Source organism: Eschrichtius robustus, chromosome 4 (assembly GCF_028021215.1).
Source record: "Eschrichtius robustus isolate mEscRob2 chromosome 4, mEscRob2.pri, whole genome shotgun sequence".
Lineage (NCBI taxonomy): Eukaryota > Metazoa > Chordata > Mammalia > Artiodactyla > Eschrichtiidae > Eschrichtius > Eschrichtius robustus.
The window spans coordinates 91039528-91065674 of record NC_090827.1 but is presented as its reverse complement, the minus strand read 5'-3'; the positions used below and the strand labels follow the sequence as shown (position 1 = coordinate 91065674).

The 26147-nt window shown below is 36.1% G+C and overlaps 1 protein-coding gene across 1 annotated transcript in view; it reads right to left on the bottom strand.

Moving 5' to 3' along the window:
- ARAP2 (ArfGAP with RhoGAP domain, ankyrin repeat and PH domain 2) overlaps nt 1-26147 on the bottom strand; it is a 196141-nt gene that overhangs the window by 18989 nt on the left and 151005 nt on the right. The window contains exons 27-29 of the mRNA XM_068541993.1: nt 21688-21827; nt 13032-13114; nt 11890-11925 (exon numbers count right to left, since the gene is read on the bottom strand). Coding sequence (XP_068398094.1) covers nt 11890-11925; nt 13032-13114; nt 21688-21827 — 259 coding nt within the window. The remainder of the gene's footprint in view (nt 1-11889; nt 11926-13031; nt 13115-21687; nt 21828-26147) is intronic.

The window sequence follows — 26147 nt, the reverse complement described above, 5'->3', positions numbered from 1 at the left end:
AACAGATAAGTGACCTGGAACATAAAATAGTGGAAATAACTACTGCAGAGCAGAATAAAGAAAAAAGAATGAAAAGATTGAGGACAGTCTCAGAGACCTCTGGGACAACATTAAACGCACCAACATTCGAATTATAGGGGTCCCAGAAGAAGAAGAGAAAAAGAAAGGGACTGAGAAAATATTTGAAGAGATTACAGTTGAAAACTTCCCTAATATGGGAAAGGAAATAGTTAATCAAGTCCAGGAAGCACAGAGAGTCCCATATAGGATAAATCCAAGGAGAAACACGCCAAGACACATATTAATCAAACTATCAAAAAATTAAATACAAAGAAAAATTATTAAAAGCAGCAAGGGAAAAACAGCAAATAACACACAAGGGAATCCCCATGAGGTTAACAGCTGATCTTTCAGCATAAACTCTGCAAGCCAGAAGGGAGTGGCAGGACATATTTAAAGTGATGAAGGAGAAAAACCTACAACCAAGATTACTCTACCCAGCAAGGATCTCATTCAGATTTGATGGAGAAATTAAAACCTTTACAGACAAGCAAAAGCTAAGAGAATTCAGGACCACCAAACCAGCTTTACAACAAATGCTAAAGGAACTTCTCTAGGCAGGAAACACAAGAGAAGGAAAAGACCTACAATAACAAACCCAAAACAATTAAGAAAATGGTAATAGGAACATACATGTCGATAATTACCTTAAATGTAAATGGATTAAATGCTCCAACCAAAAGACATAGACTGGCTGAATGGATACAAAAACAAGACCGATATATACGCTGTCTACAAGAGACCCACTTCAGACTTAGGGACACATACATACTGAAAGTGAGGGGATGGAAAAGATATTCCATGCAAATGGAAATCAAAAGAAAGCTGGAGTAGCAATTCTCATATCAGACAAAATAGCCTTGAAAACAAAGACTATTATAAGAGACAAAGAAGAACACTACATAATGATCAAGGGATGAATCCAAGAAGAAGATATAACAATTGTAAATATTTATGCACCCAACATAGCAGCACCTCAATACATTAGGCAACTGCTAACAGATGTAAAAGGGGAAATCAATATTAACACAATCATAGTAGGGAACATTAACACCCCACTTTTACCAATGGACAGATCATCCAAAATGAAAAAAAATAAGGGAACACAAGCTTTAAATGATACATTAAAGAAGATGTACTTAATTGATATTTATAGGACAACCCATCCAAAAACAACAGAATACACATTCTTCTCAAGTGCTCATGGAACATTCTCCAGGATAGATCATATCTTGGGTCACAAATCAACCCTTGGTAAATTTAAGTAAACTGAAATCATATCAAGTATCTTTTCCGACCACAACACTATGAGACTAGATATCAATTACAGGAAAAAATCTGTAAAAAATATAAACACATGGAGGCTAAACAACACACTACTTAATAACCAAGAGATCACTGAAGAAATCAAAGAGGAAATCAAAAAATACCTAGAAACAAATGACAATGAAAACACGACGGCCCAAAACCTATGGGACGCAGCAAAAGCAGTTCTAAGAGGGAAGTTTATAGCAATACAATCCTACCTTAAGAAACAAGAAACATCTCAGATAAACAACCTAACCTTACACGAATCACAACTAGCTGCTGGACAATCATAGAGAGGAAGACACCAGAACTCACCAAAAAAGATACCCCACATCCAAAGACAAAAGAGAAGCCACAATGAGACAGTATGAGGGGTGCTGTCACAGCGAAATCAAGTCCCATAACTGCTCCGTTGGTGATTCAGAGACTGGAGAGCACTTATACCACAGAAGTCCACCCACTGGAGTTAAGGTTCTGAGCCCCACGTCAGGCTTCCCAACCTGGGGTTCTGGCAGCGGGAGGAGGAATTCCTAGAGAATCAAACTTTGAAGGCTAGTGGGATTTGATTGCAGGACTTAGACAGGACTGGGGGAAACAGAGACTGCACTCTTGGAGGGCACACACAAAGCAGTGTGTGCACTGGGACCCAGGGGAAGGAGCAGTGACCCCAGGGGAGACTGAACCAGACCTACCAGCTAGTGTTGGAGGGTCTCTCACAGAGGCGGGGGGTGGCTGTGGCTCACCGTGGGGACAAGGACACTGGCAGCATAAGTTCTGGGAAGCACTCCTTGGCGTGAGCCCTCCCAGAGTCGGCCATTAACCCCACCATAGAGCCCAGGTAGGCTCCAGTGTTGGGTTGCCTCAGGCCAAACAACCAAGAGGGAGGGAACCCAGCCCTGCCCGTCAGCAGTCAAGCGGATTAAAGGGTTACTGAGCTCTGCCTACCAGAGCAACACCCAGCTCTACCCACCACAAGTCCCTCCCATCAGGAAACCTGCACAAGCCTCTTAGATAGCCTCATCCACCAGAGGGCAGACAGCAGAAGCAAGAAGAACTACAATCCTGCAGCCTGTGGAACAAAAACCACATTCACAGAAAGACAGACAAGATGAAAAGGCAGAGGGCTATGTACAAGATGAAGGAACAAGATAAAACCCCAGAAAAACAACTAAATGAAATGGAGATAGGCAAGCTTCCAGAAAAAGAATTCAGAATAATGATAGTGAAGATGATCCAGGACCTCGGAAAAAAAATGGAGGCAAAGATCGAGAATATGCAAGAAATGTTTAACAAAGACCTAGAAGAATTAAAGTACAAACAAATAGAGATGAACAATAGAATAACTGAAATGAAAACTACACTAGAAGGAATCAATAGCAGAATAACTGAGGCAGAAGAATGGATAAGTGACCTGGAAGACAGAATGGTGGAATTCACTGCTGCAGAAGAGAATAAAGAAAAAAGAATGAAAAGAAATGAAGACAGCCTAAGAGACCTCTGGGACAACATTAAACACAACAACATTCGCATTATAAGAGTCCCAAAAGGAGAAGAGAGAGAGAAAGAACATGAGAAAATATTTGAAGAGGTTATAGTCGAAACCTTCCCTAACATGGGAAAGGGAATAGCCACCCAAGTCCAGGAAGCACAGAGAGTCGCATACAGGATAAACCCAAGGAGAAACACGCCGAGACACGTCGTAATCAAATTGGCAAAAATTAAAGACAAAGAAAAATTATTGAAAGCAGCAAGGGAAAAATGACAAATAACATACAAGGGAACTCCCATAAGGTTAACAGCTGATTTCTCAGCAGAAACTCTACAAGCCAGAAGGGAGTGGCATGATATACTTAAAGTGATGAAAGGGAAGAACCTACAACCAAGATTACTCTACCCGGCAAAGATCTCACTCAGATTTGATGGAGAAATCAAAAGTTTTACAGACAAGCAAAAGTTGAGAGAATTCAGGACCACCAAACCAGCTCTACAACAAATGGCAAAGGAACTTCTCTAAGTGGGAAACACAAGAGAAGAAGAGGACCTACAAAAACACACCCTGAACAATTAAGAAAACGGTCATAGGAACATACATATCGATAATTACCTTAAACGTAAATGGATTAAATGCTCCAACCAAAAGACACAGGCTTTCTGAATGGATACAAAACCAAGACCCATCTATATGCTATCTACAAGAGACCCACTTCAGACCTAGGGACACATACAGACTGAAAGTGAGGGGATGGAAAAAGATATTCCATGCAAATGGAAATAAAAAGAAAGCTGGATTAGCAATACTCATATCAGATAAAATAGACTTTAAACTAAAGAATGTTACAAGAGACAAGGAAGGACAATACATAATGATCAAGGGATCAATCCAAGAAGAAGATATAACAATTATAAATATATATGCACCCAACATAGGAGCACCTCAATACATAAGGCAACTGCTAACAGCTGTAAAAGAGAAAATCGACAATAACAGAATAATATTGGGGGACTTTAACACCTCACTTACACCAATGCACTGACCATCCAAAATGAAAATAAATAAGGAAAGAGAAGTTTTAAATGACACAAGAGACCAGATAGCTTTAATTGATATTTATGGGACATTCCACCCCAAAGCAGCAGACTACATTTTTTCTCAAGTGTGCATGGAACATTCTCCAGGATAGATCACATCTTGGGTCACAAATCAAACCTCAGTAAATTTAGGAAAACTGAAATCATATCAAGCATCTTTTCTGACCACAACGCTATGAGATTAGAAATGAATTACAAGGAAAAAAACGTAAAAAACACAAAAACATGGAGGCTAAACACTACATTACTAAATAACCAAGAGATCGCTGAAGAAATCAAAAAGGAAATCGAAAAATAGCTAGAGACAAACGACAATGAAAACACGACAATCCAAAACCTATGGGATGCAGCAAAAGCAGTTCTAAGAGGGAAGTTTATAGCTATACAAGCCTATCTCAAGAAACAAAAAAAATCTCAAATAAATAATCTAACCTTACACCTAAAGGAACTGGAGAAAGAAGAATAAACCAAACCCAAAGTTAGCAGAAGGAAAGAAATCATAAAGAACAGAGCAGAAATAACTGAAATAGAAACAAAGAAAAGAATAGCAAGGATTAATAAAACTAAAAGGTGGTTCTTTGAGAAGATAAACAAAATTGATAAAGCATTAGCCAGACTCATCAAGAAAAAGAGGGACAGGACTCAAATCAATAAAATTAGCAATGAAAAAGGAGAAGTTACAACAGACACCGCAGAAATACAAAGCATCCAAAGAGACTACTACATGCAACTCTATGCCAATAAAATGGACAACCTGGAAGAAATGGACAAATTCTTAGAAAGGTATAACCTTCCAAGACTGAACCAGGAAGAAATAGAAAATATGAACAGACCAATCTCAAGTAATGAAATTGAACCTGTGATTAAAAATCTTCCAACAAACAAAAGTCCAGGACCAGATGGCTTCACAGGTGAATTCTATCAAACATTTAGAGAAGAGCTAACACCCATCCTTCTCAAACTCTTCCAAAAAATTGCAGAGGAAGGAGCACTCCCAAACTCATTCTATGAGGCCACCATCACCCTGATACCAAAACCAGACAAAGATACTACAAAAAAAGAAAATCACAGACCAATGTCACTGATGAATATAGATGCAAAAATCCTCAAAAAAATACTAGCAAACAGAATCCAACAACACATTAAAAGGATCATACACCACGATCAAGTGGGATTTATCCCAGGGATGCAAGGATTCTTCAATATATGCAAATCAATCAATGTGATACACCATATTAACAAATGAAGAATAAAGACCATATGATCATCTCAATAGATGCAGAAAAAGCTTTTGACAAAATTCAGCACCCATTTATGATAAAAACTCTCCAGAAAGTGGGCATAGAGCGAAACTACCTCAACATAATAAAGGGCATATATGACAAACCCACAGCAAACATCATTCTCAATGGTGAAAAAATGAAAGCATTTCCTCTAAGATCAGGAACAAGACAAGGATGTCCACTCTCACCGCTCTTATTCAACATAGTTTTGGAAGACCTAGCCTCGGCAATCAGAGAAGAAAAAGAAATAAAAGGAATACAAATTGGAAAAGAAGAAGGAAAACTGTCACTGTTTGCAGATGACATGATACTATGCATAGAGAATCCTAAAGAGGCCACCAGAAAACTACTAGGGCCAATCAATAAATTTGGTAAAGTAGCATGATACAAAATTAATGCACAGAAATCTCTTGCATTCATATACACTAATGATGAGAAATCTGAAAGAGAAATTAAGGAAACACTCCCATTTACCACTGCAACAAACAGAATAAAATACCTAGGAATAAACCTACCTAGGGAGACAAAAGATCTGTATGCACAAAACTATAAGACACTGATGAAAGAAATTAAAGATGATACCAACAGATGGAGAGATATACCATGTTCTTGGATTGGAAGAATCAATATTGTGAAAATGACTATACTACCCAAAGCAATCTACAGATTCAATGCAATCCCTATCAAATTACCAATGGCATTTTTTACGGAACTAGAACAAAAAATCTTAAAATCTGTATGGAGACACAAAAGACCCAGAATAGCCAAAGCAGTTTTAAGGGAAAAAAACGGAGCTGGAGGAATCAGACTCCCTGACTTCAGTCTATACTACAAAGCTACAGTAATCAAGACAATATGGTACTGGCACAAAAACAGAAACATAGATCAATGGAACAAGATAGAAAGCCCAGAGGTAAACCCACACACCTATGGTCAACTAATCTATGACAAAGGAGGCAAGGATATACAATGGAGAAAAGACAGTCTCTTCAATAAGTGGTGCTGGGAAAACTGGACAGCTACATGTAAAAGAATGAAATTAGAACACTCCCTAACACCATACACAAAAATAAACTCAAAATGGATTTGAGACCTAAATGTAAGACTGGATACTATAAAGCTCTTAGAGGAAAACATAGGAAGAACACTCTTTGACATAAATCACAGCAAGATCTTTTTTGACCCACCTCCTAGAGTAATGGAAATAAAAACAAAAATAAACAAATGGGACCTAATGAAACTTCAAAGCTTTTGCACAGCAAAGGAAACCATAAACAAGACGAAAAGACATCCCTCAGAATTGGAGAAAATATTTGCAAAGGAATCAATGGACAGAGGATTAACCTGCAAAATATATAAACAGCTCATGCAGCTCAATATTAAAAAAACAAACCCAATCCAAAAATGGGCAGAAGACCTAAATAGACATTTCTCCAAAGAAGACATACAGATGGCCAAGAAGCACATGAAAAGCTGCTCAACATCACTAATTATTAGAGAAATGAAAATCAAAACTGCAGTTAGATATCACTTCACACCAGTTAGAAAGGGCTTCATAAGAAAATGTACAAACAACAAATGCTGGAGAGGGTGTGGAGAAAAGGGAACCCTCTTGCACTGTTGGTGGGAATGTAAACTGATAGAGCCACTATGGAGAACAGTATGGAGGTTCCTTAAAAAACTAAAAATTGAATTACCATACGATCCAGCAATCCCACTACTGGGCATATACACAGAGAAAAGCATAATTCAAAAAGACACATGCACCTCAATGTTCACTGCAGCACTATTTACAATAGCCAGGTCATGGAACCAACCTAAATGCCCAATGATAGACGAATGGATAAAGAAGATGTGGTACTTATATATAATGGAATATTACTCAGCCATAAAATGGAACGAAACTGGGTCATTTGTGGAGATATGGACGGATCTAGAGACTGTCATACAGAGTGAAGTAAGTCAGAAAGAGAAAAACAAATATCGTATATTAACGCATGTATGTGGAACCTAGAAAAATGGTACAGATGAACTGGTTTGCAGGGCAGAAATTGAGACACAGATGTAGAGAACAAACGTATGGACACCCAGGGAAACGTATGGAAAAGCCGTGGGGGGATGGGGGTGGTGGTGTGATGAATTGGGCGACTGGGATTGACATGTATACACTGATGTGTATAAAATTGATGACTAATAAGAACCTGCTGTATAAAAAAAAAAATTATAGGAAGTAATAATGTAAATAAAAAAAGGGAGAAGACTCCACAAACAATAGAATTACAAATGAAAAAGGGGAAGTAACAACTGACACTGCAGAAATACAAAGGATCATGAGAGATTACTACAAGCAACTATATGCCAATAAAATGGACAACCTGGAAGAAATGGACAAATTCTTAGAAATGCACAACCTTCTGAGACTGAACCAGGAAGAACTAGAAAATATGAACAGACTAATCACAAGCACTGAAATTGAAAATGTGATTAAAAACCTTCCAACAAACAAAAGCCCAGGACCAGATGGCTTCACAGGCGAATTCTATCAAACATTTAGAGAAGAGCTAACAGCTATCCTTCTCAAACTCTTCCAAAATATAGCAGAGGGAGGAACACTCCCAAATTCATTCTATGAGGCCACCATCACCCTGATACCAAAACCAGCAAAGATGTCATAAAGAAAGAAAACTACAGGCCAATATCACTGATGAACATAAATGCAAAAATCCTCAACAAAATACTAGCAAACAGGATCCAACAGCACATTAAAAGGATCATACACCATGATCAAGTGGGGTCTATCCCAGGAATGCAAGGATTCTTCAATATATGCAAATCAATCAATGTGATATACCATATTAACAAATTGAAGGAGAAAAACCATATGATTATCTCAATAGATGCAGAGAAAGGTTTCAAAAAAAGTCAACACCCATTTATGATAAAAACCCTCCAGAAAGTAGGCAGAGAGGGAACTTTCCTCAACATAATAAAGGCCATATATGACAAACCCACAGAGAACATCGTCCTCAATGGTGAAAAACTGAAACCTTTTCCACTAAGATCAGGAACAAGACAAGGTTGCCCACTCTCACCACTATTATTCAACATAGTTTTGGAAGTTCTAGCTGCAGCAATCATAGAAGAAAAATAAATAACAGGAATACAAATTGGAAAAGAAGTAAAGCTGTCACTGTTTGCAGATGACATGATACTATACATAGAGAATCCTAAAGATGCTACCAGAAAACTACTAGAGCTCATCAATGACTTTGGTAAAGTAGCAGGATACAAAATTAATGCACAGAAATCTCTTGCATTCTTATACACTAATGATGAAAAATCTGAAAGTGAAATTAAGAAAACACCCCCATTTACCATTGCAATACAAAGAATAAAATATCTAGGAGTAAACCTACCTAAGGAGACAAAAGACCTGTATGCAGAAAATTATAAGACACTGATGAAAGAAATTAAAGATGATACAAATAGATGGAGAGATATACCATGTTTTTGGCTTGGAAGAATCTACATTGTGAAAATGATTATACTACCCAAAGCAATCTACAGATTCAATGCAATCCCTATCAAACTACCACTGGCATTTTTCACAGAACTAGAACAAAAAAATTTCACAATTTGTATGGAAACACGAAAGACCCTGAATAGCCAAAGCAATCTTGAGAAAGAAAATCAGAGCTGGAGGAATCAGGCTCCCTGACTTCAGACAATACTACAAAGCTACAGTAATCAAGACAGTATGGTACTGGCACAAAAACAGAAGCATAGATCAATGGAACAGGATAGAAAGCCCAGAGATAAACCCACGCACATATGGTCACCTTATCTTTGATAAAGGAGGCAAGAATATTCAGTGCATAAAAGACAGCCTCTTCAATAAGTGGTGTTGGGAAAACTAGACAGCTACATGTTAAAGAATGAAACTAGAACACTCTCTAACACCATACACAAAAATAAACTCAAAATGGATTAAAGACCTTAATGTAAGGCCAGACACTATCAAACTCTCAGAGGAAAACATAGGCAGAACACTCTATGACATATATCACAGCAAGATCCTTTTTGACCCACCTCCTAGAGAAATGGAAATAAAAACATACATAAACAAACGGGACCTAATGAAACTTAACACCTTTTAAACAGCAAAGGAAACCATAAACAAGACAAGAAGACAACCCTCAGGATGGGAGCAAATGTTTGCAAATGAAGCAACTGACAAAGGATTAATCTCCAAAATTTACAAGCAGCTCATGCAGCTCAATATCAAAAAAAGAAACAACCCAATCAAGAAATGGGCAGAAGACCTAAATAGGCATTTCTCCAAAGAATATATACAGATTGCTGACAAACACATGAAAGAATGCTCAACATCATTAATCATTAGAGAAATGCAAATCAAAACTACAATGAGATATCATCTCACATGGGTCAGAATGGCCATAATCCAAAAATCTACAAACAATAAGTGCTGGAGAGGGTGTGGAGAAAAGGGAACCCTCTTGCACTGTTGGTGGGAATATAAATTCATACAGCCACTATGGAGAACAGTATGGAGGTTCCTTAAAAAACTAAAAATAGAACTACCATACAATGCAGCAATCCCACTACTGGGCATATACTCTGAGAAAACCATAATTCAAAAAGAGTCATGTACCAAAATGTTCATTGCAGCTCTATTTACAATAGCCAGGACATGGAAGCAACCTAAGTGTCCATCAACAGATGAATGGATAAAGAAGATGTGGCACACATATACAATGGAATATTACTCAGCCATAAAAAGAAACGAAATTGAGTTATCTGTAGTGAGGTGGATGAACATAGAGTCTGTCATACAGAGTGAAGTAAGTCAGAAAGAGAAAAACAAATACCGTATGCTAACACATATATATCGAATCTGAAAAAAAAAAAAGAAAAAAGAAAAAAGAAATGGTCATGAAGAACCTAAGGGCAAGACGGGAATAAAGACACCGACCTACTAGAGAATGGACTTGAGGATACGGGGAGGGGGAAGGGTAAGCTGGCACAAAGTGAGAGAGTGGCATGGACATATATACACTATCAAACGTAAAATAGATAGCTAGTGGGAAGCAGCTGCATAGACCAGGGAGGTCAGCCCCGTGCTTTTTGACCACCTAGAGGGGTGGGAGAGGGAGGGTGAGAGGGAGGGAGATGCAAGAAGGAAGAGATATGGGGACATATGTATATGTATAACTGATTCACTTTGTTATAAAACAGAAACTAACATACCATTGTAAAGCAATTATACTCCAATAATGACGTTTAAAGAAAAAACAGAAACAACACACTTGGGGATGAGGTGAGGTTGTTTCCTATAAGAGGAAAATTTTGTAACTGATGTTAGAATGGCATAATGGACATTTCAATGTAATTATATTTTTTTATATTCCTGTATTATAATTTTGAAGAATGTTAGAATGAAACTTCTAAAAATAATCCTTGCTTCTTTCATTAGATTCTCATGAAGACAGTGTCCCTTCCCATTACCATGTCCAAGAGAACTGTTCCCTCTACAAATCATTTAAATTTTGCATCCATGTGCACGAAATACTGTAGATGCAAAGAAGAAATAAACTATGATTAGAGGGGAGAGTTATCTGATAAGACTTTTGGAGCATTTTAGCTATGGTTTGAATAATAAATGATAGCTGAGTTTGCCAGATCAGCAGGAAGAAGATAAAAGTGATGAGGGAAGGGGGAGCACATACTATGGAAGAAGGTTCAATAAAGGGACCCCATATATTAAATATATGACATGAAGCAGCAAGGCATGTATGATGAATTAAGACAGATTATTATTTTATCATTAAGTAAAAGAGGGAAAGTCGTGGGAGATGCAGTTGATGGAGCTTCATGTTAAAGGGCCTTGTGTGCTGTGCCAGCAATCCTGTACTTTATCCTGTAGGTTTAGGATTCACAGAAGAGTTTTAAAGCAGAAGAGAAACATGATACAGTTTAGAAAATCTCGTTGGTGCTGGGTGGAGAATGTACCAGAAACCAAAAGCAAAGTCAGAGGCATGAAGAGCACTTAGGACTCCTGGAATAATCCAGGCAGATGAATTAAGGCTTTAAGGATAGAGGGCGGGTCAGAGAGATAATTAAGAGGCAGGTGTGGTATGGCTTAGGGATTGATTAGACACAGGTTGGTAAGGGAGAAGGCGACATCTAGTCCAATCTCTATGGAGAGTGGCTAGATCCTGGTGACATCAATGGGAAAAAGTACCTCTATGGAAAGAACAGGTTTGAAACTAAGATTTTTTTTTTTTTAACTGCGTTTTGGTGACTTATTATCCTTTATTTAAAATTGCGTTTTGCCTGCTTATCCCATAAAACCAGAGATTCTGCATTTACATAATAAGTAGGAAGAAATCATGTGTAGCTTCTCTTTAGAGGCACTGGCAAATAGGATACATGAGACTGAAATAGATCTAAACCCTGAAGCAAATCTACTTTCCTCTTCTTAGGCTCAAAGTATTTAGAAAAGATTTTAACTTCACTTAGAAGAAACATTTCCTGTCTCTAGATCTATCTGCCAAATAATATCGTTATTCGTTTACTAATCGTGTATCATCAATATATCAAATCCAAAACCTGCTGGCTGTTAACTTACCAGAGATGTTTTTCAGAATATGCCGTCAATCCCCAACTGCATTGCATGGGAAAAAAACACATGCATACATATTAAAAATGATTTATTTTACAAGATAATACACAGGATTAGATGTTAAGGAGATAATATTTAATGGTGGGAATGCATAACAGAATTGATACCCACAAGTGATGATTCACTGGGTATGATTTATGTAGAGGTAAATGATAGATGTTGAGGGATTTGGCTACAAATTTAAATACATTGAAGGACACAGGGGGAAAGGGTCTCGTGATGTTATGCGGCAGTGGGGGAAATCTCTCACAGGATATTCGGGGCTGAGTAAGGACAGATGTCTAGGAAAATGGCCAAAATAAGATAGTATATATATTTACTTATTGACACTGTGAGAAATTTTAAAGAATGTGCCAGTCACAACACAGATATATGTGCTGGGCTTAGAAGTTAAGCACAGAGGCAAAAGTGAGGACATTTTCAGTGATAGAATCTGAATCATATGCAGTTCATTAAAATGACATTTCATGATATTAAAAGTATTAGTGCAAACATTAATTAGCTAATCAAAGTAATCCGTGATGAGAAAGTGTGGTATAACTCGAATGTTGGGTTGATTCAAGTGCTAATGAGAAACATAATATTTAAGAAGGGTACACTTCCTCTCAACCATCTGTGTGCTGTGGGTTTATTACCAAACTCAGCAAAACGAAGGGGGCAAATTATAGAGCCGGGACCAAGATGTTCTAAAAGCCATGGAGGCTGGAGGGCAGCATTTGTCTTCCTTTGGGTAGACCCGTTTGGAACATTCCTTAAATTGCTAGGCTGTGACTGAGCAAGGAATGGGACGTGGAGAAACCCATGTGCTTCCCAGTAGACAGGGCCTTCTGGGGATTTCTTGTTCTACACAGAGGAGATGCAATCACCCAGGAGCTTGACTTGAGCGGGAACATCATCATCCCTCCTTATCCACCCACACAGGTTCCCTTGATCTGCCATAGGTCCCCTGACACATGTCTGTGGCAACTTACGGAATCTTTCTAAAGCTTAACTTATAACAAGTTAGACTAATGTCACTGATCCCTAAGTCCTTGAACAGACATACTTTCCTGTAACTTTTTCAACAACTCTTCCCTTCCAAGCTTTACCTTGTTGGAGGCTTCATCTTCTTTTTTACTCCAAGATAAAACTTCATTGAACTGAGAGGAAACATTTTGTCAGGTTTACTACTCTGTAAAGGAAAACAAGATAATTTGTAATTAAACAGATTTTATCAGTATCCTTCTATTTTCCTTAAGTATTAAGAATCAAGTTTAGAATGTTTACTTTCTCCAATGTTTCATGAATGTTATACCAAATTTTTAGTAAATGAAGATTGTTTTGATTACCACGTTATAAATTTAAATAAATCTGGATACATATGTATGATTACATATGTGTGTATATGTATATACAAACACACACATACAATAATTCCTTATTCAAAACACTTGGGACCAGATGTATATGAGAACTGATAATTTTTCAATTTTTCATATTTAAAAAATACATGTGCAATATATTTTGTAACTCCATGATACCACCAGTGTTGTCTGGGGCAGCACCCTATATTCAAATATATTCATATTTCTCTACAAAAATGCATGACATTTCATACAGTATGAATAAGTAAAGGTCATAAATATTGTTATGGACTGAATGTTTGTATTCCCCCAAATTGAAATATAATCCCCAATGTGAAAGTATTTGGAGGTAGTAGCTTTGGGCGGTAATTAGGTCATGAGATTGGAGCCCTCATGAATAGGATTAGTGCCCTTTTAGAAGAGGCGAGAAAGCTAGCTCGTCCTCTTTCTGCCATGGGAGGATAGGAGGAGAAGTAGGCAGTACAATTCGGAAGAAGATCTTCACTAGAACCTACCACACTGGCACCCTGATCTCAGACTCCCAGCCTCCAGAAGTGTGAGAAATCAATTTCTGTTATTTATAAGCCACCCAGTCTATGGCACTTCGTTATAGCAGCCTGAATGGACTAAAACAAATATCTTCATGTTGGTTTAGATCAGATTTTTCCACCAAATGAGTTATGATTTTCTGTACTTTTTGGATTTCAGAACTACAAAACTATATAGGGCTAGACTGAACTATCTCAAATATCCCTATTAATGAAAATTTTCACTAATCATGAAAGTAGACTATAAAAAAGAATTTACATTTGCTCTAGATCAATTATATATTCTCCATATACATCCCAACATATTTATCTGATTAATATTTAAAAAATTTAAATCCTTGAACCATTAGGAAAGTTATCTGACAGAGGCAAAACTTACGTATACTCTAATTTAAAATTTTAATATCAAACCATAAACATTTTATTATTTATTCCTGAATAGACTGCAATAGATTTTATAAAGATAATAGCCATGGAAATAATAATTAAAACAAGCTTTCCCCACATCCTAAAGATTTTCAAGGAAGTCTCTTTTTTTCAATCTGGTAGGCAGACAGCAGTTATAACTAAGGGGATCAGAGACCTGGGTGCAAATCTGGCTTGCTACTTACCAGCTCATGACCTCACATTACTGCTCTCTGCTCTCATTTCTTGTTTGTAAATGGGGATAATAAACACATCGACTACCTTACATGGTTATTATGGAGATTAAATGAGAAAGTAAAGGGTTACCGTGAAGGGTTATTGTAGAGATTAAACAAGAAAAGTGCCTTTAAAGGGTTTAGTCCAATAATTGGCCATATACTGAGTGCACAGCAAATTACAATTATTAGTATTACAAATTTAGAGCACATTGCTTCATAGAAATAGATAGACAACTTATTAGAACTCTAGGACAATGCACAAAAGCCCATTTAGCAAATATGTAGCTCAAATAAGTCCTAAGTTCTATAAATGTTAAACTATTACTATAAAGTCTTTTCTTTGTGAAAGAAGTCAAAGATGAAAAGGGTGGAAAATATGTTTATAAAATTAAAAATTGGTTTCCACGGAGAAGACAGGTTAGGAGAATATATAGAGGAAACGTAGAGAAGAAAGCAAGCAGGAAGATCAGGAATCATGCTTTGGTGACCAGTGTTCTGTGTGGTGGTGATGATAAGGCCTGGAATTTACATGGTGAATTTACTACTAAGTCACCCTTATCAATAATTTTGCTATTATCATGGTACATAATTTAAAAAATATTTTGGATTTTTTTCCCTGTATGGCTATATTTCTTGAAATGGAATCACTGGGTCAAAGGCTAGGAACATGATTAAGATTTTGGCAAAATGGATAGGGTACATTTACTTACAGTTAAACACATATTCCTGTATTCACTAGTGATTTTCAGTTTTGATTTGGTCAAAAATTTACTTATTTACTTATTGACATTCGTTCTTTATATAGCAAATAGGCAATTGCCTTATCTTTTTAAATGAAATTGTCTACCCAAATTGCTCACTGTTTACTTTTATTATTTTTATAAAGTCAAATATATTGATCTTTCCTTTTGAACTCTCTTAGCTATTGCTTCAAGCTTAAAGGGTTCCCAGATAGCTGATAAATACTAAATTACTTGGTCATGCAGCTTGAAGGGCTGCTATTTTAAAACTTTTAATTCTTTTATCCATCTGGAATATATATTTCACATACAGTATAGATGAGAATTTAAGTTGAAAAACTTTTGTTAACAATTATCCCAGCCCTATTTATTAAACAAATCTTTCTTTAGACATGCATTTATGATGGCATATTTATCAAAAATAAATTATGATAAACAGTTACATCTTTTACCTCACTTTATGTTGCCAATGCTACCTGTTCATTTTTATGCCAGGATATTATCTAACCTATTTTAGTTTTACTGTATGAATAAATAGTTGGATGGGAAATTCTTGACAATTATTTTACTTTTTATGTCCCCCAAAATGTTTGCAAATACTCTTATCTGTTTACCCTTTGAGGTGAGTTATCAAATCATTTTTTCCAAGTTCTAAAAATAATTCCCTTTGCGATTTTGAAAAGAATTACATTAAACCTATAGATCAATATTAGTAGACTTTGTGTTTTTTTGTGTTTTTTACATATAAATTTATTTTTTGGCTGCGTTGGGTTTTCGTTGCTGGGCGTGGGCTTTCTCTAGTTGCGGTGAGCAGGGGCTACTCCTCGTTGCTGTGCACAGGCTTCTCACTGCGGTGGCTTCTCTTGTTGCAGAGCACGGGCTCTAGGCAGGCGGGCTTCAGTAGTTGTGGCACATTGGCTCAGTAGTTGTGGCTCGAGGGCTCTAGTGCGCAGGCTCAGTAGTTGTGGCGCACGGGCTTAGTTGCTCTGCGGCATGTGGGATCTTCCTGGACCAGGGCTCGAACCTGTGTCCCCTGCATTGGCAGGCGGATTCTTAACCACTGCACCACCAGGGAAGTCCATAGATCAATATTAGTAGACTTTACATTAATTTTCTTTCATTTCTATCAGTGCAGTTCTGTAGTTTTCTTCATGTAAGCCTCTTCTTCTTAAGGTCATTTTCTGGTAGTTTATGTGTTTGGTTTTGGGGTATTGATTTTTTAGCTTGCTGCTTTACTGAATGTTAAGGAATAACACTTGAAGTCTGATATGGATCAGTGAGGTAGCTTTGTAATGCAGTAAGTTCTCCATATAGGAAAGAGTCAAGGAGAGGAGAACGTAGGAGTGTATATAGTAGCACAGACTCCTGGATACCTTTGTCAGAGGTTCAATCGGATTACAACTGAGGTTAATGTCCCTCCTCAAAGCTTAGACTGCTGGTCCCAATGGAGGCAGCAGCAGGGTCGGGTGAGAGGCTGCAATTCCAGTAGTACAGGTAGAGGGGACCTGCACATTTAAGAACGAGAAGCACTGTGCCTGATCTAAGTAGTCTTATTTATACACGGCATTGATAAGCCCAGGACTGCCTATATTTTGAAATACTGTTGGCAATAGATAGAGAGCCTGAAGTAATACAACTGATTCCCAAGCCACTCTGGACATGCCAGCTCATGACTTCGTATTCTATCCTGTCCAAAGAGAACACAGATGCCGTAATTTAAGATGAGTTCAGCCAAGGTGGAAAGAAACCTTTTTCAGTTTCAATCTTTAAACTGAATAAGCATAAATAGGACCTGTAAGGATCCTAATGTAAAGTTCTATTAAAAGGAACCTCTTTTGGCATTATAACTTTACTGTTGGTTTATTACAACTCTTTTGGTATGTGTACTTTCTGGAGTATTTCTTCAAAAAGTTGAAGTGTCATGAAGTGTATAGTATGTTGCTACAGGCAGTATATTTCAAAGTAAAATTTTTAACTGAGCCAATTAAATTAGTGTGCTTAAAAAAATTATTCTTGTTACTAAGAAGAGTTTGCTTATTAGTGCATGCAACTTTTAACGACCACTGCCTCCCCATTTGCTTTTTTCACACCATTAACAGTGTAATGATAATATTCTTTGAAACTTCTCACCTTTTATGTAAATTAAGTCTGAAAACATTTTAATTAACATTTTCTGTGCAGGGAAAACTCTCAAAACAGAATATATCTTCCCCTGTGTATTACCCTAATTTGTTGTTAATGAGCATTCATAAATTATCTCTAATTAACACATAGTCTCTTTAAATACACTTTTCAATTTGTAATTTCTACTCCCTTCTCAGTAAATCATTTTCTAAATATGTACAAGCACACATATATTAAGGGCAACTGTCAAACCAGAGCCAAATCTTTATTCAAATAAGCTAGGAGATTTTTACTGTAAAATCATTTGAAAAGTAAACATTGCCAGTGACTTGCCTATCAATATTAAAAGGGAAAGACCAGCAACATGAAGAAATAACCAGCAAAATAACACCATGTGTTGAAAATAACAGTAGTTTGAGTTTAAAGGAAAACCATAAGTCTCTCATCTGCTTGCCTTAATGTGCAAATTAAAATATCAGTTGCATTAATTGATTCTGACAGATGCATAAATACAACTTTCAAACACTTAGACTGTAATTCCATAACCTGAGGTCACTGTGATAAAAATAAAATGTCTTCATTGTCTTTAAAGAACACTATCTTTCTGACAAACACTATATGATCTCACTTATACGCAGAATCTAAAAAAGTCAAACTCACATAGAAGCAGAGAGTAGAATGGTGGTTTCCAGGCGATGGGAGTGGGGGAAATGGGAAGGTGTTGATCAAAGGGTACTAAGTTTCAGTTATGCAAAATGAATAGGTCCTGGAAATCTAAAGTACAGCATGGTGACTACAGTTAACAGTACTGTATTGTATACTTGAAACTTGCTAAGAGAGTAGATCTTAAATGTTCTCACCACAAGTGCACACACACACAAAACTATGTGAGGTAATGAATATGTTAGCTTAGATTGTGGTAATCATGTCACAATGTATACGTATATCAAAAGCATCACGTTGTATAACAAATAAGTACAATTTTTGTCAATTATACTTCAATAAACGTGGGGAAAAAATTTCAAATGTCAAAAGAAAGAAACTGTCTTTCAGGCAAGCTCTCGATACTATCACTGTCTACCAGTTTGTGTGAATTATTTTAGATTAAGCAGGATGATCCTTTCAAAAAGATACAAATTCTTAAAAACATTCTGTTAAGGGATGAGATTCTTTAGCTCAATTACAAAATCATTTCATCTTAAAAAAAATAATTTCTCCATGAACAGGCTTCCTTGTGGCAGGTTTTAAAATTTACATCAGCTTGGGGAAAAACATTATAAAAAACCTGAATTGTGTAAAGTGTCATATTTGAAAATATTTGGTATTATTAAAATGAAAAACACTTATCCTCTTTAAATAAAATTCCATCAGCAATAACACCAAGCCAAAATAATACAAATTATTGTTTCTTTAGTAAGTCCCTGCATAAAACCTTTGGAAATAGACACCTGGGAATGAATTCTGACTCTATCGCTTATAGCCTAAGTGATCTTGGGCAAGTTATGTAATATCTTGGTATACTACATTTCTTCATCTGTCTAGGGGGAGTAACTATAGCACTAGTTTCATAGGATTATTGTAAAGATAAAGTGCGATAATCAAAGCGAAATGTATAGAGCTCGCTTTTTATGGATTAACGGGTTGAATATTAGTTGGGGCCATTATGACTGCACTTCTATTGCTACTAGTTGTTTCTAGCAACCTTCTGTTGCTACACAATGGAAGCGTAGGTTCCTTAATGGGACTAAAAAGTCCATAATGATTTTAAAATACCCTAAGCAGATATCCAACTACACAAGTGACAATTAACCAACATGTAAATGGAAGGACAAGGATGAAGGAAGTGAGTCTAATGAAGATCAAGGTGGGTGACACATTGAAGAAAACCAAACAAAATTAAATCAGATTCAGTTCTAGATGGCGAAAATAATCAGCTGTGAAGTTTAGCATTTCCTTTCATGAACATAAACCTACAGTTCATGGACCTTAAAATCTGATGTGTTTGGCTCACATAATCCCAAATTCTTAAATGCCTATTTCTGCAAACTCCACCCTTCCTGCACTGAAAAAAGTGAAGAATGATATCAAATGATAATAAACGATAACAATCGTTTGATACCCACACGGATTCCCTGCTAGGTTTATCAGATGGAGTAACAAAGTGTGACTTCCAGTATATAATACAGCCCTCTGAAGAGAGGGATAAGGGCTGAGGAATTCAGTGCTGTTTTGTTAGCTCCCTGCCTGGACATTCCACTGTTCTTGAAGAACATGAACATGAAATGGATACACTAAGTAGGATGCTACTAAAATTTATTTATGCCCACCTGGAGGCTTCCCCGCTGGAGGAACATACAGGACAGTGGTCCGTGTGCGGAGGGCTCAGTAGAAGCCACAACTAAGTGGGGCTATAGAACTTTGGAAAGCTGCTTAATAATTCTTCCTTCATAGCAATACAGTATTAAATAATAGATGTTACTAGTCTGGTCCTTCTTTATACACCTCCAAAACACAACATAGTGAAGCGTCACACACTTGAAATATGCAAGCAATGCTTACTCAAGCGAATATTAGAATTCAATGGAAAAAAGTATCTTTAGGTCCTGCTGTCATTCCACATTTAAAAGAATTGCTTGGATATTGCTTGAATCTCAAGGAAGTAGAAATGTTACTGTATATATCCATGTAAGCACCACCCAAAACTGGATAGAGAACATTTATTTCTGTCATCCTAGAAAGTACCCTACTGACCCTATCTCCTTGCTTCAGTAGCAAACCTTCTCCACACCATAGGCAAACACTTTCTGACTCCCATCACCATAAATGATTTTGCCTCTTCTTAGACCTTTTATAGACAGACTCATATGGTACTATTTTGTGTCAAACTTTTTTGCTCAGCAAGGATTTGAACATTCACCCATGTGGTTGCATTCATTCATTTTTATTGCTGAATATTATTCCATTGTCTGAATATATCATTCTCCTATTGATGGGCATTTAGAATGTTTACAGGTTTTAGCTTTTATAAATAAAGCTGCTTATGAATATTCTTGAACAAGTGCTTTAGTGGATATAATACCTGGGAATAGAGTTGCTGAATTATGGGGTAGATGTATGAATAACTTAATTTTAAAAACTGCCAAAAAAGTTCTAAAAGTAATTGTGTGATTTTACCCTTCCACCAGTTATTGATGAGGGTTTTAGTTAATCAACGTCCTTGTCAACATTAGATATTGTCACTCTTATGATTTTAGTTGTACTAATGGTATATCTTGTGGTTTTAATTTGCATTTTCCCTGATAACTAATGATGCTGAGCACTTTTGGTTCAACCACTTATTGGCCATTCCTATGTCTTCCTTCCTGTGATGTCTGTCCGATACTTTGCCCCAGTTTTTATTGGGTTGTCTTTTTATTGTTGATTTGGAGGAGTTCTTTATATTGTGCAAATGAGTCCCTTTTCAGATATATGTAGTATGAATATATTTTTCTCAGACTGGAACTTCCCTATTCATATTCTTAGTGGGCTGTTTTGATGAGCATGCTAATATATATATATATATATATATGTTTCACAGTTGAAAAGGAACTTCTCTATATATTCTTATTTAAGCATTACAACAATCTGGCATGCAGGACTCATACTATCATCATCATATTACAGATCTAGAAATTGAGGATGACAGTTTAAGATTCTTATTCACACAACCAACTTGGCGGTTTTGAGGTTTTCTGATGCTAAGTTCGATATTCTTATACCTACTCCCTCTTTTTCATCTCTAAGTCCTCTCTCCATTCCTCAATTCATTAATAAAAGCTGTTAGGGAATTCAAACATATTGGGATACATCAGTAAGATTCAATTAATAAATACAATATTACGAGTTAATTCATTCAAGAGTATAGGAAATATATTAATCAGATTTAATTTTTAATCAGATTTAACATTTGAGTTTTGCCTTTTTATTCTACATTTTATTAATTTCCATTTGCTAAACTCAAGCCACCTTTGCCTTAAGGCATGACACATTCTCTTAATTTTATTGACTGAGATGCTGATTTATATGCTAGTTTATGTAACACATATTAGACTTTTCTTTAGAACTTAAGTCAATCTCTGCCCTAAAAAATATGAGGTGCTCAGAAAGGCCATATATGGAGTTCTTTACTGTGTTACTAGGTGCATTAATGTCATATCCCAGAGGCTGAAAGTAATCATCAGCTTACTATACATTTTATTTACTAGAGGCCTTGACTTCCAAGAGAGAGGGCTGAGAGGCATGAAATAAGAATGTTAACACTCCCACAAAAGTATATACATATTCAAATACTACATATATTAAATACCTTCATATCCTTGTAAAGAAAGAGATACCCATCTCGTAAAACAAAATACCGGTCTTGAAACTTATTTCCAGAGAGTATTTTAGATGGTTCTTCTTTGATTTTCAAGACTCCCTCTTTGATACTTTCCAGGGCCTTCCTCTCTGTAAAGTACAACATTTACTTTTGTAAGTTGGGTACATTTTCATTTATTTGGAATAGAATATAAAACATTTTTGTATTTTCAGTTTTGATGATATAAAGTAATAACTTGTTTCCTACCATTAAGAAGCCTCTAGTTAATTTCTGGGAACACCTTGTGTCAGGGGAGTGTTGGATAAGTCATAGATCCAGTAACCAGATCTATTTGTATCTATTTATAATACATAGGCCTGCCCATGCTGTCCAGTTAGCTACTGGCTAATGAGCATCTGAAACATGGCTAGTCTCAACTGCGATGTGCTATGAGTATAAAATATATACCATATTTTGAAGATTAGTACCAAAAAAATGTAAATATATCACAATTTTATAACACTGATTACATGTTGAAATGATAATATTTTGGATATGTGAGTTTAAATAGAAGATACAAGTAAAATTAATTTCACCTATTTCTTTATATATATGTTTATATATATATTTTAAAATGTGGCTATTAGGCAATTTAAAATTACATACTCAGCTTGCATTTTATTTCTTTGAATAACACTCATATAAACAATGCAAAATACACAGGTAAAAGAGAAATCTCTTCTGGAATCCTGTCTCAGGAATCCAGGAATTCTTGAGACATTAGAGAAATTCCTATTCCTATGAAACAGGTAAGGGTAAATACGGCAAAACTGCTAATAATGCTCGTGCAATACCGCCAGTGTCCCACGCTTAGAAATCATTTCAACAGTTCTATTAAAAATCACGCTTTTGGTAAAAAAAAAAAAAAAAAAAAATGTTGAATTTGTGTAAATTTATCACGAATAAATTTATCACTGTATCTCTAGTCTACAGCTTTCTTCTTGAAATCCCAACAGTATTCAACTGCCTACTTGAGAACTGAGGAACAGTGGAAAGAAAAGAAACCTGAAGGCAAGTAGCCACGACATGGTCATTCTGGGGTCATTTCCTGCTTTTCCTGTAAAACAGGAGTAATGACACTTATCCTGCAGATTGCTGTCCTCACATTAGATCATGTCCATAAAAGATGAAGCGTGAGACATTATATCAGGATGAGGGCTTTTAGCAATTTCCTGGTATTAAGGTGACACAATTTTTAAATATTCATGCAGAGTTTCTAAAATTTACAGATAACTTGATTTTAGAAAGAAAAACTCTTAATCTAAAACCTAGCATCCCTTGGTTTGGGGAAAACCTTTACTTATACAGCAAATACTACACAGACGTTCACAATAATAGTTAGTATAAGAAGACAAAAGTTAGAAAAAATTGAAATAGTGCCTTATAACTCAAATATGAGCATGGGATGACAACCTGGAAGCAAAAATCCCCATGATTAATCGCATCACTGATCCTAACTGCAAAAAAAAGTAACTGACAAGCCCCAATAGCTTTCATGATCTGCATACTGGTCACAGATAACATTCTTTTAATTGCGATGTTATACTAAAATAGGTTCTTTTTAGGTGGTCTGTGACCTTAAAATAATTTCTGAAAAATACACTGCTAAAATTTGTCTTCTGGTATAATCTCTTAATATTTAATTCCATAGAAAAATATTTTAAATAATATTTTATAGCTAAATAACTTCTATTTAAATTAAAAATAACACTTTTCCAATTAAAAGACTTGAAAGAAGATGTATTTTAATGCAATAGGAAGATCAAGGAAAAAATATAAAAGTAGTATTCAGCGAAATTCATATGACAGACATCAATTCATTCTTCATGAAGTATTAAGAGTCCAGTATGTACTTGGTTCTAATAATATACAGTAACCTCAAAAGAGATGATTTCTGGACTTGCAGTGCAGTGTAAGAGACAGAGTAAACATGGACTAACAAACAATGCTTATATATCCCGATAGAAGAAATACAGTAAGCAATTTAGAAAACATTGGGTGGGCTTAGTGATTCAGCTGATTTAGAACAGAAAAGTGGAGGAAGGCATTTATAATACTATTGATTTAGAAATAGGTAAAGTATTTTAAGAGCATTAAATTACAATCAAGTTGTGAGATAAAGATATTATATATTTCTTAAGCCAAACCAATTCCATTCACACCTTCTGATTATACTTTTTTAAGATTTTTGTTCAATTTAATAAAGCTTTCTAATTTTACCAATAAGAAATAATCGTATGTCCACTGTTAAAGTAAACCACTCACAGGTCAAATAGAAAACAGGCTTAGGAAAAAAAATATATTGTTGACACCTTTGGTTGCATATTTATTAAAATTTATTTTAAAAAATCGTATGTAATTGAGTATCTTAGCTAAATCTTGGTGTACACATTACTAAGGGACTCCTCGGGAGGAGGCTTTGAGAGGAATATATGTTAAGGAGAAGGAAAGACCAAAAAGAACGTTGAAACACTAAGTAAGTTCCATGATAAATACTGAGAGCTTAGAAGAATTTCTAAAAGCTCGCACAATGTTAAAATAAGTAGGAAAAATACCCATCGCTTAAGGGCCAAGATGAAGCTATGTACTTCACACTTGTATTTTCACTCCCTCTACCTCATCCTGGGGAGAAAGTTTAAGATCTAGAGATACTGTTATCTTTAGAGAATCATAAACCCCTTTCCCCCTCCAGGTGTTTGCTCGGACAAGTAAGGAAGGCTCAGTTGAGTTCAGTGAGGGTTCTTTAGAGTTAACACTGGGTGAGATAACAGATTGGTATTCTTTGTTATATTGTGCTGTAATTTTGTTATTAATTAGAAAGCCCTTAAAAAGTACACGTATGAAACCACGCAGAATGGTCAAATTTATTTATTTAAACAGAACAGACATCATATTACTGAGACTATGAAACTGATCTCCCCACCCAAAGGAAAAAAAACGTCTTCCAAATCATTTGAAAAACCTCAAGTTCTTAGACAAAAACAGTAATTCCTAACTAGTGGCCCCTAATCCCAATAAAATAACTGATCTGTGGAGGAGCTTGGAGGGTCTTAGGAAGGAGAGACAGAGACAGACAGAGATAGGGAGAGACACAAAGAGAGAGAAGCGGGGGGAACATAAACTAGGAATGATATTTCTAGAATACATATTCCCCCTTTATCCTTCATGTCCAGTCAGCTAGCAGTTCAGCCATTGTTCTCTCAAAGTTTCTCTATGGGGTCAATTCCACTTCTTTTCCAATATCATCTCCCTAACCCCTGCCTTTTCTACCTAATACCTAGACTCCAGGATTCTATAATTCCATGTCCTGCTTTTCTAATGGCTCCATATAATTCCAGATTTGTGCTATGCAAATACTGTTTTATCATGTTAATCCCCTTTCCAAACCTCTATTTTTCTTTTTTTTTTTTTTTTTTACTATTTGAAGCCTTACTTACCTAACATTAAAAGCCTAAACTTCTTTCCCTGACTTTTCAAGGACTAAATAAACTAGACTCCTCCTACTCATCTTCATAAGCTATTAAGTTAAAATATGATATTTATTTATAAAAGTCAGTTGATCATAATACACTGTTTGGAAAACCAATCTGTGTCTCTGTGGCATGACTGAAGTTGATCATCTGAGTGAACCTAAGGGAAATTCCATTCTCCTTGGTTCTATACAAATTCTACCCCCACTTCTGGACCCAACTCATCCTTGAAGATTTTTTCTAACTACTCCAATCCATACTTGTTATTCATGGCTTTAAAACTCTAAGATAAAATTTAGGCATTGAATACATGAAAAGTCATGTTTGTCTCATAATTTTGCTCTTAAAAATAAGAATTTCAGTCTATGGCCATACCACCCTGAATGCAACCAATCTCATCTGATCTTGAAAAAAATAATAATTTCATGTTTGCTTTTTAAAAAATTGTGGGGTTTAAATTTTCCTCCCCAACCTATGTGAGAACTAACATAGCACAGTGACTAAGAGTTTGCTCTGGAGCTAGACTACCTGGGCTTGAATGACAACCACATCCTCCACTGGATCCCAGGCAGTAATCTCTAAATCTCAGTTTCCTCACCTGCAAAATGGGGATTCATACAGTGATCACCCAGGAGATCTGGTATGTAAAGTATTTAGAAGAGTGCTTAGCACATAGCAAGCAGAATGTAATTGCTTATTTATCTAATGGAGGACAGACATCATTTTTTTCTGTACTGCAGAGTCTGTAGTACACAGTATAGAAAAAATTACCCTTCCAAAGGCCTGGTGATTTATAGACTGAATTTACAAGAGTTTTAAAAACTAAAATCTGCTCCTCCACTTACCAGCAGGTCACCTTGAGGGAGTTATGTAACGTCTCCATGTCCAAGTTTCTCCATTTATAAAAGGCTTAGAGAGTAAGCCTAGTGAAAAACCCCT